We start from the raw sequence: 13,826 nt of genomic DNA, 5'->3' as shown, positions 1-13,826 counted from the left end.
ATTTCTATTCCCAAAAGATTGAGCATCATTACTAATTGATTGTAAGCAAACTTTATTTTTGTAATTGCGTTGCGTTTTCCCCTACTTTTCACTCGCGGTTGTAACGTTGAAACGGCCTACTTTTCTTCACTAAAACAAAAGTGCCGAAAAGTACTACTTTTCGGCACTCTTAAGAGTGCTGAAAAGTAGCACTTTTCGACACCTTTGCCAGAGCCCACTTTTCGATAACTTTTGAGGCTACCGTAGACACAGCTACTACTTCTACATCCTCTAATGAGCTCGAATCTGAATCAGGACTATCCAGATTCAGATTAAGACTGCAGATCAGGCGTAGAAGCAGCAGCTGAAGCTACTTTTGCTCTTGCCCAAGCTGCGGTTGCGGTACGACGACGACGACGGGAGTTTGCAAATTTCTGACACCTACCCTATCATAGCCTACCTGATCAAACAAAAGCACCACGCTGACGCGCATGAATGCTGCCACGTGGTTCGTATTGATACATGTATGTGTAGCAAGATTATACCAAGGATTATACTGGATGGGTATTTTTTTTTGCAATTACAAAAAACTTTGTATGCAACTCGTTGCAAAACTCGATTTTTTCAGCACTCGTCGTATTTATCCAACTCGGCAAGCCTCGTTGGATAAATGTACGACTCGTGCTGAAAAAATCATCATTTTGCAACTTGTTGCATAAATAACTATTTTGCGACATCTAATCTTCACTTAAATAGAAAAAACAATACTTTCTTCACATCAGTTGAAAAAGCAAACAACAAATGCATTCGATGAATTCCCGATATCTATACAAGAGACCGGTCGTTGCGGCCCGGCACCAGCCCGATCCCGAATATAAAAATGATGCTTAAAACTTAATACAATTGGGGTGGACCTTACCGCTCGGATCCCGGAAAGTCCGGGGGTCCGAGGTGCCCACGGCCGGGATGGTTTCGTCGGCTGGGTAATTAATCCTTGGGTAAGCCCGAGGCGCTCGATGGTTTGCGTTCTCGTGGAAAGTTGGGACCCAAACCCAGAGTTTTTCGTCTGGGGGGGCTCCAACCCGGGGAGTTCTGAGCGGTAGTATTGTGTTTGCTCCATAACGACCGGATTGATCGTGGTGTCGTGGTGGAGGGGTGGGTTGTTTGGAGTGGGACTTACCACTCGGATCCCGGGGAGTCCGAGAGGTCCGAGGTGCCCAAGTAAAGTGCTTGAAGCTAATGCAGCTACAAATGATTAAATTCTCTCACCACTTATCCAAACAATTTGAGAACCACTTCTTCACCGCAAAGCTTCTTTAAAATGTAGTCTCTTGTTCTCTTTATAAAGCAGCAACGTGTCACAAATTCCGACAGTAACCGAAGCTGCCACAAAGGCATTTCCTGCCCTGTGCATAACGAATCCCCTTGGCAGATTAATTATCAACAAGGAAACTTCTTAAACGGAAATCCCCTGCCCTTGGGCCGACTTGTATAGTTAGGTACTGACCGGCAAATGGGTTTTCTCCAAATCCCTCTCACCACACAGGGCAGCGCGGCGGGCGGGACCTTAAGAGCGGAAAAATGCTAGTCATTTCTCCAAACTATTCACTATCACTTTACCAGAGCGACCAAACGCTGGGAACCAAACGGTCCACCGACGACGACCCAGGAAAAAAAGATATTCCATTCATCTGGTACGATTTTTCTTCGTTTTCTCGGCTAGGAAAAAAGCCAGCAGACCATTTTCAATTACTTCATACCATTTGTCCATCCGTCAAGCAGTCACTTGGACCGGGCATTTTCTGCCATCCCATCGCCTCCCAGCCCTGCTGCGGAAGTTCATTCTCGCCCGGTGTGTGTTGGCTGGCCGCCGCCCGTTGTTCTCCGTGTTGGAGAGGATTTGGTACTGTGTATTCTTTTTTTCGCCTGCCAGCGTCCGACGACCATCAAGCTCGACCAGTATTCTGCGGGAAGGTATTTTCGGGATGCTTTTATTCACCTATTCGGGCTTGTAAGAGGATTTTCTCCTACTTTTTGGGGAATGTTCGTTTCCCTGGACGGTCGGTCGGATGCCGCACCGTACCGGTAGGTACCAAATGGCTTTCGGTTGCATTTTACACGCGCTTTGGGCAGACCACGGTTTCCCAGCAGCCAGTGGCCCCCCGGGAGCCCGCCGCGTCCGTTTGACATCCTCGTCCTTGTCGACGGTGAGGAATGGATTTTTTTGTTGGGTTGGCTCAGTTGTACTGGCAAGTCATTATTTAGATTTGAGTGGTGGCATGAGGTAGCAGTCAGTCGCTTCAAGGGCATTCATCTGGAGCTTTTGTGCCGTTTTATTCGGTCACCGACCATGGTGGCAGTGTCCATCTCCATGTTTCGAAAATGAAACTAATTAAAAATTCCCTTTGGCGTTCGGAAATGTGAGATATCCAGTTTTCTGGATTTGTTTCAACTTGATGGGTGGGATTGAAGGGTTGTGGAATGATCTCATGGGAGAAGTAGGGTCTGTGCTTTAAACATTTTTGGATTTAGGTTGTATATTTGGAGCCACACCTAGGGATTTGATAAGTACAAATCTAAAGAGCAAGGCGATGGACATCTTTCCGTTCAGTTGCCAGCTTAGAATAACACTACGGGTCATCTATTTCGGTGGTAAGAGTCCACCAAACAGGGTAACAACCAATACAAGTTGTCAAGGGACTTGTGCCGAGGAATGAATGATCGAGGGGGTTAAAAAGATGTTTGCTCGTCAATGGAGCCTGTTGGGCACCTGGGCAAGTTGGAACGCAGAAACTATCACGAGAGCAGAAACTATCACTGAGCGCTGCCTACAAGATACTCTCTCAAATTTTATGCCGTCGTCTGTCACCGATTGCAAGATGGTTAGTGTTGCAGGTGTTACAGAAATACCGCGAATACAACGTGCCCACACATCACTTGTTCATAGATTTCAAATCGGCTTATGATACAAACGATCGAACCAGCTATGGCAGATTATACACGAATATCAGGAACACTCTCGAGTCTCTTTGAATCTTGCAGAAGGTTACGGCAGGTTATGGTATTTGCTTTAGAGGGTGAAATAAGGAGAGCGAGGATAAACATGAGAAGAACGATTTTCGCGAAGTCCTTTCATGTGCTTGATTTCGCTAATGACTCCAGCTGAGAAATTCAAAGACGTATTGTAGCAGAAATCGAGCTTACCTTGCCATCCACAGAACTCTACGATCGAATAAAGTTACCTATCTACAAAACGCTGATTAGACCGGTAGTCCTCTATGGGCATGAAGTATGAATTCTTGCATGAATTTTACGTTCACCAACCAGGACCAACGCGCCCTTGAAGTTTTCGAAGGTGTTGCGTACCATCTACGGCGGAGTGCAGATGGAAGACGGGAATTGGAGAAGGCGAATGAACCACGAACTGCATCAGCTACTTAGAGAATCAACCATCGTCCACACCACGAAAATCGGGGAGCTACGCTAGGCGGGTCACGTCATCGGGATGTCGGATAGCAGCCCGACTAAAATGGTTCTTGAGAGCTAGCAGACAGGTACAAAAAGATGTGGTGCGCAGCGAGCTAGGTGGGTCGATCAAGTGAAGGATGATTTGCGGACCCTTCGCAGAGTGCGGAACTCGAGACACATAGCCATGGACCGAGTAGAATGGAGACGGCTACTCTGTACAGCGGAGGACACTCAGACCTTAGCCTGGCCGGATAGGTAAGTTAGGAGCACCTGAACAATCTTCACAGCCATTTGCCCTTACCACGGTGATGCAGAACTCTGGCGTGCAAAATGAGCACAAATATAGAGCGCATGAATGAAGCGTGATTGATGTGGGCCATGGCTTTGACGCCATCCCAAAAATTGCGAATTTTTATACACTTAGCTGCGTCAGCAGTGTTAGAACTTCCGACGGGGCAAGCTATGCGGCGGACCAGGATTGAGACCGGGAAGACGGGGAAACTTCGGAATCGGATATACAACCGGGAACAACCGGGGTACTTCTTAACCTGAACGTGTTGTGTTTAATACTGAGTGTAGGGGTATATAAAAACGGGTTAATAATTAAGCACTCATCTGTCTCGCGCTCACAATTGTGAGATCATCGATGATGGATGACACAGTGGCGGCGGGTGGAAAACATCGCTCCCGCCAACACTCCTCCTCGATGTTTAACCGCTAGCAGACACTGTGGTCTTCTTCCTCGAACGTATGGTATCCTAACATACGTACTTCTAATTTCGAACGCACCGGCATTCGTGCCAGCACAGCTTCTTCAAGTTCATGGTAGAATCCAGCTCGTTCCGCTTCGTCAGCTGTTGCTTGTCGACCTGCACGTCGTTTTGCAGCTCCTCCTGAATGAACTGCCCGTAATGAACGAACGACTGCTCCCGATTGTACTTCTTGAAAACTTTAGCGACACTCTTTACGGTAGGATCCGACGGCGCAAAAGCGGCCTTGCAAGATTGTTTCCGAAAAACTAGCTGACAATCACGTTGACGTCCAGAACTGAAACTCGCCTTCGTCATCTCTTCTGATTTCAGCTCATATAGGTTCTCACGGACCTCGCCAATGGCCACCACCTTTCCCGTTGGATCGATTACGTCACACCTTGAAGTTTGGAACTGCATTCTATATCCTTTCTGGGTTAACTTCCGAACAGAGAGTAATCCACTGCACAGATTGGGTACATACATTACACCCTTGAATAGAATCTTGTGCGCTCTTCCATCGCTGCCGAAACACTTCACTGAACCTTCTCCAATACCTGCTGATTTTGACTTCGAACCGTCAGCCAGTATCACGTCCACTGTAGCAGTTTCGTCCAGTTTGTCGAAGAAGCTTCTGTCACTCGTCATATGGTTCGAGCATCCGCTGTCCACAAACCAACGACCTTTACACTGACGACTTCCAACTGTGAAGCAAATCGGGTTCGCCGCCTCCGCAACCTGCTTGGCTCGAACGGCACGATCATCTTCTTCTTGTTCACCTTGCTCCTTCTTGAACAGCCGGCAGTTCCTTTTGAAGTGGCCCGGCTTCCTGCAATAATAGCATACCTTCTCCTCCTGTCGCTTACTCTGTGCCTTCATCGCCCTCTCGTCTGATTCATTGGAATTCTCCGACTGTTCCGATCGTCGTTGCCACTCGTCAATCAATTTTTGCTTCACCAGCTCGATGGTCAAATCTTCGTCCTTTCGGCTCTCTAGGGCTGTCACCAATCCACCATAAGAACTCGGAACGCTTCGCAGAATCATCGCGATCTTGAGTGACGAATCCATCTGCTGCCCTGCACACTGCAGTCGGTCGAAAAGCTCTTCCAGCTCAAAGATATGCTTCTCCATCTCCTGTCCTTCGGTCATGTTCATACTACAAATCCGCTTGAGAAGTGACACCCGTGACGTCATAGTCGCCTTCTCATGATACTCCTTCAATTGTATCCATGCGTCCTTGGCCGTCGCAACATTTTTCACTAAATTCATCTGGTTGTCAGATAAAAATAGCACAATCGTCGCCAGCGCCTTCTGGTTCCCTCTCTTCCAGTTAGAGGTAATCGGGTCTGGTTGTGGATCCTCAATTACAAACCAGAAATCTTCGCGCATCAGCAACGCCTGCATTCTGATCCTCCACGTCGAATAATTACTGTTTGTCAACAGGGGAATCAAAATTTTCTCCGTCATTTTCTGTTTTTCTTTACCGTCACAAACAAGTTTCCGACACACTGTTTGTAAACAACAGTCCAACTCACGACTCACTTCGAACCGGCAGTGAGGAACCAACTGACGAAACACTTCTCACTACGTTCAGGATACAAACACAATCACCGACAAAGTCTCACACATGTACCGAACAGAAAGTCAACTTTTGTCCATCTTTTTCAGCTTTTAGTCAGCCAACTCTTCCGTTCACTCTCGGGACAGGGAACAATGTTTAAATCAAAACGCCGAACGCATATCACACAGCCTAATTCTTTAGCTTTCCAGACAGCCAACTCTTCCGACTCGCACCGAATTGTCCTTAGCTTCCGACCCGCGGAGGACATTTATTACACTCGCGTCACTGGGCCCATAACCTGTTAGAACTTCCGACGGGGCAAGCTATGCGGCGGACCAGGATTGAGACCGGGAAGACGGGGAAACTTCGGAATCGGATATACAACCGGGAACAACCGGGGTACTTCTTAACATGAACGTGTTGTGTTTAATACTGAGTGTAGGGGTATATAAAAACGGGTTAATAATTAAGCACTCATCTGTCTCGCGCTCACAATTGTGAGATCATCGATGATGGATGACACAGTGGCGGCGGGTGGAAAACATCGCTCCCGCCAACAAGCAGATCCTAAGTTCTGAAGGTCTTCGTATTGTGCGTTGCATGAAAAACACATTTATGGCGACTACTTTTCCAGGTCTTGAAAGATGGTCTAAATTCAATCGCGGTGCAAATACCACGTGTAGTCACAGCAGTCATCTCATCACCCGTCCACGTGGTCAACTTTTGTCATGAAATATCAAAGAACACTATGATGGAAAATTTGAAAACCAGGTCTGTTGCCTTAGGCGACTATCTCGCGCGTATCTTTGACTGCGACCAAAAGTAGTCGCCAAAGTAGATTTTATTTTGATTCTTATAATATTTCCAGGTAGCCTGAAATGTAAGCCGGACGTGACCGTTCATGCCAACCAATCGCAGAAGCGTGTGACGATGACGCAATCTTCAGGGAAGGAGCAATTATGCAGTGCTTGCAAGACTAGTAGGTGTTAATCCTGAAAGTAAAGAGTAGTAAATCCAGTAAGTCGAAACCAGCCTTGTGTCCCTTAGAGCTGAGAAGGGTGGGTTTAAAAAAAATTGCAGGAGGATGTGGCCTTATGAGGGTCCTCATCCACCACAGATTAGGGCAGGTACCATGTGAAAGAAGGGCGACACCCTTGTTATCACGACAGACGAGTCTAAGTACTCAGGGAGCTTGGGGGCGATCAGAAGCGACGCCTAGTTCAATGAACTTTCAAATCGACGTAGTCGTACCGATGAAATTATCCTCAAGCTCAAGAGGGACAAAACGAGCAAGGACTTACTTTACTTATTTTCAGTCCTGAGCACCAATAGTGGGGTAGAGGGCCGAATATCTCCATGCTGAGCGTTTGGCAGCCACCGCCTTGACCTGTGGCCTGGTCGAATTTCTGTCGACTTCCTTCATTTCCTTGTTGAAGCTGTGCCGCCATGAACTTCTGGGTCTGCGTCTGCTGCGATGTCCTGCTAGTATCCAATCTCCTTCTGGGATCCGTCATCGGCCGCCATTTGGCTTCCAAGATATTGGAAGCTTCCAACATTCTTCACTGTTTGCCCAGCTACCGTAAAGCTGGAAGGATTGACCGTGTTTATATCCTACTATTTGGTCTTGTTGACGTTGATGGTAAGACCTGCCGCCGAGAAGCGATTAGTAAGGTCATCGAGCTTACTCTGCATATCAGAGAGCCGTTGAGCTAAGAGATCAACGGCATCAGCCAGTTTGAAGTCATTTAGGTGCTCCATGGTAATGGGCTGCAATAGCAACCCACGATTAGTTTCACATTCAATCGCATCTACCAGGATCTCGTCGATTATGATGAGGAACAGTAGCGAGGATAGGATACATCCTTGCCTCACTCCAGCAACGACTCGGAAAGGATCGGGCAAGACATTGCTGTACAGTACTCTGCTTGAAAATGCCCTGTACTGTGCTTCAATGAGGCCGGAAACAGTGGAGTGGGGGCGTGCAACACCGGAGGCGAGCTTAAGGCTTCTTGAACCACACAAGTCGCGGGACTGTAAAGGACCCGACAGAAGCATGCTTTGTAGGCGACTGGAGGTGAAGGTCATAAGGTGTAAGCTTGCACAAACCCTCCCAAAACGCGTAATATCTTTTAGAAATCCGTGATCAGCAAACACTAGACGGGAAGAGCGGGTCACTTCAATGCCTGTGCCGATCGAGTAATGAGCGTAGCTCGAGTATCAAAGACATTCTCAATTCCTTTCGAGCCCCGCTGTATGCTGTATACGGCAAGATGATAATTTTTCATGTCAACTGTATAAGGTCCTCTTCATTTTTGTGATAATTTTGACCGTTTCTTGCAAAACCTGGTACAGTAGCCGGTCAAACCATCAGTATTCCATTTCCAGCTAAAGAAAAACAAGCTTCTTCTGTTCTAACAACACACGACAAGCAATTCATCTCCATAACAACAACTTCAATCATTCAAACAATGAACCACAATCCACTACATAAAACGAGTACAAGAAATAAGAAATTGGCGCTCAACTTGCATTATATTGGTCCGTGAGTTTCGTACGGTCACTCAAGTTTCATAACATTCAACGCAATAATCATCGGATCTGAAGCTGGAAAAATAACTGCAAATATGGTCGTCATTGACACTCACCTTTGCTGGCACCGTCTGGTCCTCTCAGTATCGTGCACTCTTCAATGGCTCCGAACGCGTTAAACAACTGTCTTACATCCTCCTCGGTCTGCTGCTTGCTAAGCATGCCAACGAAAAGCTTTCGATCTAGGCGGGTGGTGATGTGTGATTTTTTTTTAAATCGCGCAGAACAAACAAGAAGGATTTTGGAATAGGGGAATTGGGAATGTGATTGAATTTAGGATTTTGGATGGTTTGATTGGGTTGGATGGAATAGTGAGCACAATGGGGAAATCACGTAAAAAGAAAAGAGAAAAGAAGAAAAAAGTAAATTAATAAATTTTGCTGCTGAGCATCGTGGCGTGTTGTATTTAAGAAGAAAGTAAACTAGTAACACTAGGAAGTGTTGCAAACATTCAGAAAACAGCTTTTTACAATATCTTTTCCGCACGGGAATGTCGGATATACGAAAATACAAAGAGGATTAATCAAATAAAAACACAACACTGGATCGGTTAAGAGATTATAAGATTGTTAATAAGGTCAGAACAAAACAAACTCGGGATGTAATATAAAGGTACATGTACACCATCAATGCTGTAAAATTACACGTATAATATAAGAAAACAAGAAAAGTGTATAAAACTGTTAAGCAAATTACGAACATATCTAAGAATCTCAGTCACGTTCAAATCTAGAGAGTAGCTATCGATTTGCTCGGTTCGGAACCTGGTCACAAGGTCTAATCCACAACGATCAAAATAACAACATCCATATTCAAAGTAACAAGTAAAAACGGTCTACAACAGCAACACATACAACTTATTTTTCTTTTAGCTGGAAGTAAGCTCAACCTGTATACGCGCGCATCGCATTACTTCAATCTTCAATAAGGCTGCTGCGGGGCAATAATTTACTTGCAATGTGCGAAAAGTGTGAGACGAAAAGAAAATATGTATAAGCGCATCTATTCCGCCTACAGTCTGGGAGCAGTAAAATTATCTCATCAATTTTTTGTTTGCCCATCGTTGGTCTCTTCCTGTCCCGGCCCCGGACCCATAACGGCGACGACGACGACGAAACAAAGATTTATGATTCTCGGCCCGTCCGGCCGTCACTCCAGGTCCATTCCAGATCCATGGCACGGAGATGATATTTATTAAAACCGGACGAGTAGTAGCGGCGGCAGCAGCAACAGCAGAAGAAAGTCCTAATCAAAACCGAAACTTTGCTACCGTAAACAAAATAATATCATAAATCAAAATCTCTCTCGTAAATCTATTAAGACGTTGCGAAGAAGACGCAGCACCCCGCCCTCAGATACTCACCCAATTTGGGTTGACTTTGTTGGCTTTGGATTGGGAGACGTTGCAGACTGACCTAGGTTTTGTGGAATATTGTCAGTTCAGGGGATGTCAAACCAAAGGTTTCATTGTAGGTTGTATCAAAACTAGCACAACTATCTTATCATGTCCCTGAGCTATCAGATTTTGTTGCCACTGCACTGTTACAAAATTGACCATTGAGGTAATAGCTTAGGGCTTACCATGGTTTTATAGTAGTTTTATACTTTAAGTCTTATAACAATCAGTAGAGATTAAATTGCCAAACGTTATGTGGCCAGATGACTGATGCTTGAAAGTTTTGGTTTGTAGTGTTTGAGCCACAAAACTAATGAGATTTAATAAACTCTATATGTAAAATGTATGAACGCATTGGTGCGACAACAACTCCCACAACGCACATCCGTTGAAAATCTGAATAGCATGTAACACTGGCATAGCCAGGGGGGGTTTAGGGTTGAAAACCCCCCAAGAGCCAAAATTTGTAAAACTAATATTCAGTATAAAGCGCTTTGCGACGAAAAAAATTTTCGACTGCGCCGCTATTTTTAAATTACGAATACAATTGCGCATTACTATTTACAAAATTTTAGTGCCAAAACAAAAAGGGTATAATTGACCTTAGAAAACCCCTTCCAGAGAAAATTTCTGGCTACGCCACTGGCATCTTACCGTCGCTTCAATACAAGTATTGTGACACTCACTGCTGAATGACAGTCACCAAGTTTGACTCAAAAGTGGATCAATTTGATTAGTCTTAGTGCACTACGGTGCTTTAAACACAAATATAGCACGTTATATGAATGTGAGGCGAAAAACAATAAAAGCATGCAGTCAGAGCTCGGTGTTTCATCGTGTGAAGAGACAATCGCTACAATTGTTGTATGTTGATAATACAACCTTGAACGAGGGTTTGAGCTACATTGGCGTGATTCACCTATGTTTTGATGACCAGTATGCTTAAAGAATCACTGTGAATGTCGTTGGGCGTTGACCATCCTGAAATTGCACAACACTGAAACGTAGACATGTCTATGTATTACTCGCCGGATAAAATTTGTCAGCCTGTTGTAATAAAGTGGTCTGAAATGGACATGGCCAAAAATTAAAATTCAAATGGAGGAACTTCAAGAAATTGAGAACATCTGCATTAAAATTCTCCATCGCAGTTCACACTCATTCCTTGGTGGCTCTTTGCAATGAGTCACTCAATTTCAGTGGAAATGGGAGATATCCCCGCCATACGTAGATTAAAACCAGATGGCCTTGTTGCAGCTTTCAGGACGATGCCAAACAATAAAAGTGGCAAGCCACAGTCCGAAGAACCAAGGCGTGTCCGGTCCAAGAAAATGATTAAGCTTTTACTGCTACCATAGTGTGCAATGCATCAAGCACCGGACTCGGTGGTGAACCCGACACGGGAAGCTTCCATCATAAACAACGATCGGGTGACTCCGTCTGTTCGTTCATTTATCTTCGGAGCACGTCACCGGAAAGAGGATGGTGTAGCTTGGCTGCGGTTCGGTGATTGGATTATTTTGAAAGATGTGCACTGTGCACAAGGCCGAATCGTGTATTTACTTCTTCCTTTATCTAGTACTCTATTATTTTTAATTAGAATTAATTCAGATACAGAAAATCCAAACAATTTCCCATTAAAGGCATGCTTTTTATCAGCATTTTCAAACGCTTTAATTTTAATCCCCCACAAAATGCTAATCACCAATTAAGCCCATAATTATGTTCATTTGTAACACCACTCAGCTCAGCCTCCACCTATCCAGCAAAGTGCTTCAAAAATATTTATTCCACAATCCTCAGTGGCTATTACTGAGCTCCAAACGACGATCTCCCACACATCTCACTTCAGTTCCCTTCAACGCTCCATCTCGCCTCTAATGCGCTCATGATGTGCTTGCTTTATTCATAATTCACCCAGCCTTATCCGTCGTGTAGCGAGCAAACCATCCTCCGCTCCGGATAAGCCTTGAACATACAGTTTCAGCTCAGAAAAAAAACCACACAAAAAATCATAACCGTTACGACCCACCATCAATCGAATGGCTGGTCCTGCGTAAATAAGGGACCACACAGGTAGAATGGCTGCTCTCAGTGGTGGTAGTCAATGATTATCTTCGCTCTCCAGTCGACATCAACCAACAGAGCCCCACACTTCGCCGTTAATCCCCTGTTTATTTTCGCAAACGATTTTTCCACCTTCTGGACGCGCAACTCCGTGTAGGTGCCGACGAGACTGGAGCGCAGGAAAAATAAAACCCCGAACGCTCTTATTAAATTTATATGTAAATTAAAATATTTCGCACAAGTTCAATCACTCCCCGGTGTGGTGGTGCGTGCGTTAGTCCGTGCGCACACTTGGGATTGGGGAAAAAAGTGGCAGACACCGGCGGTCGTCGTGGACATCGCGGGGAGTGTCGAAAAAAAAAAAAGGACAATCTTCCTAATGGCGTACCTACTCACGGCCTCTTACGATGGCGACGACGACGAGGACGACGACGAATAGTTAGAAGGGGATAGGGCATTCTTATTACGGTGGTGCTTGTGAACCGTGGAGGAAAATTCAAGGATCACGGGCGATTGGGAACGAGGAAGTAAGAATGTCTTTCTTCCATTCAATTTTTATTAGCATTCCTATCGGTTTTGCCGTTTTGTGGCCCCTTTTTCGTGCTTCTGTTTTTTTTAGTGAACTACTGTCGAATTTCGAGAAGTGCGTTTGTAGGAATCGCGATAATAATTCGCTGTAATTATCACTTTGAAATCCCCTTTCATTCCGTTTTTAATACAGTGGCCAGATTAATGTTAAATTTATCGTCAAATTCCCACTCAAATTTAAATTAGAGCTGCCTCTGCACTCTGTGGCATCTGCAAATCAGAATATCCACTGGTGTTCATTTAGTAATAATAACACTTCCAAATACCTTTCACGCTATTTCCAATTTTGTTGGTAATGAAAGTTGCTTTTTCAGTAAAAATGTTAACTTCAACTTCAGATCCAATTCTTGGTGCAACTGCAGTGGAAGTTCTTTTGGCAAATTTAGTGGCATTTTCAGTGGCAATCCCCGTTCCAAAAAATTCTAATTAAAGTTGCCTATCAGCTGTAATCTAAATCAAATTATGGTTCCAATTTTATTTGTTATTACAACTGCTCTTCCAGTCCCAAACTCTTCCATTCTTGTTGGTTTCCAGTTTGGTGGTAATCTCAGTCTCAGGTAACATTCTAGTGGCAAGTTCAGTGAACATTCAAGTGGTCAGTGTAGTAGGCCACTACTAGTGGCGATTGTAACTCAAACTCCAGCTGCCACATAAGTGGCATTTCAAGTACAATCACTATCACAATTTTCAGTTGAAAATCTAGTGGCACTCGTAGTGGCAATTCCTGTTATATTTTGAATATCACAAAACAATCTCGCTTCAATTCAAGATTTAACTCTTGTAAATAGTTTTTACAGTTGTGATTCGGATGAACATTACAGTTGATAATTCAGCAAAAATCCCAGTTTTAAAATAAGTGACAACCTCAGTTCCAATTAAAATTATAATTTTACCTAATTTTTCCATTCCAATCGCCTTTCCTGCGGATTTTTTTTTCAATTTTCCATTCCAATAGCTAGTTCCAGTGGCAATCCTGAAGGTAGTCCAGCATATTAAGTGGCAATTTCTATCGCAATGTTTTTGATAATTCCATTTCCACAATCTTCTCGAAGAAAATTTGGTTCTAGAAAATTCTTGTGGTCATTTATCTTCCAACCCCAGCAGCAAATACAGTAACAATGTCAGTGATAGTTCCTTTAGAAGTTCATCAAAAGTGGCAATTGAAACCCCAGTCCCATTATTATTTAAATTTGCTTTTCCAGTGAAATTTTAGTTTCAATCCAGTTCCAATGCTAGTTATAATTGATCGAAAGTTCTGGATGTTTTTCAAGTGAACATTAAGTAGCTATTCTAATGAAAACTGGAAATTTTAGTGGCAACTAAAGTGGCCATTTTACCCAATTTTTGACCAATTTCAGTTGCCATCCTAGTATCAATATTAATCTCAACTGCAGTTGCCTACCCATTGCCACTTCAGTGGCAATTTCGG

General features: G+C 44.3%; 1 protein-coding gene across 6 annotated transcripts in view; it reads right to left on the bottom strand.

Moving 5' to 3' along the window:
- The window catches only part of LOC109423842 (CUGBP Elav-like family member 4), a 592,493-nt gene that overhangs the window by 302,659 nt on the left and 276,008 nt on the right, over positions 1 to 13,826 (bottom strand). For all 6 annotated transcript variants that reach the window (XM_062852156.1, XM_062852157.1, XM_062852158.1 and 3 more), the window contains exon 4: positions 8,403 to 8,528. In XM_062852156.1, coding sequence (XP_062708140.1) covers positions 8,403 to 8,528 — 126 coding nt within the window. The remainder of the gene's footprint in view (positions 1 to 8,402; positions 8,529 to 13,826) is intronic.

The sequence above is a fragment of the Aedes albopictus genome, chromosome 2, assembly GCF_035046485.1.
Source record: "Aedes albopictus strain Foshan chromosome 2, AalbF5, whole genome shotgun sequence".
Lineage (NCBI taxonomy): Eukaryota > Metazoa > Arthropoda > Insecta > Diptera > Culicidae > Aedes > Aedes albopictus.
The sequence above is the reverse complement of the archived record's forward strand: the minus strand, read 5'-3'. Positions and strand labels throughout refer to the sequence as shown.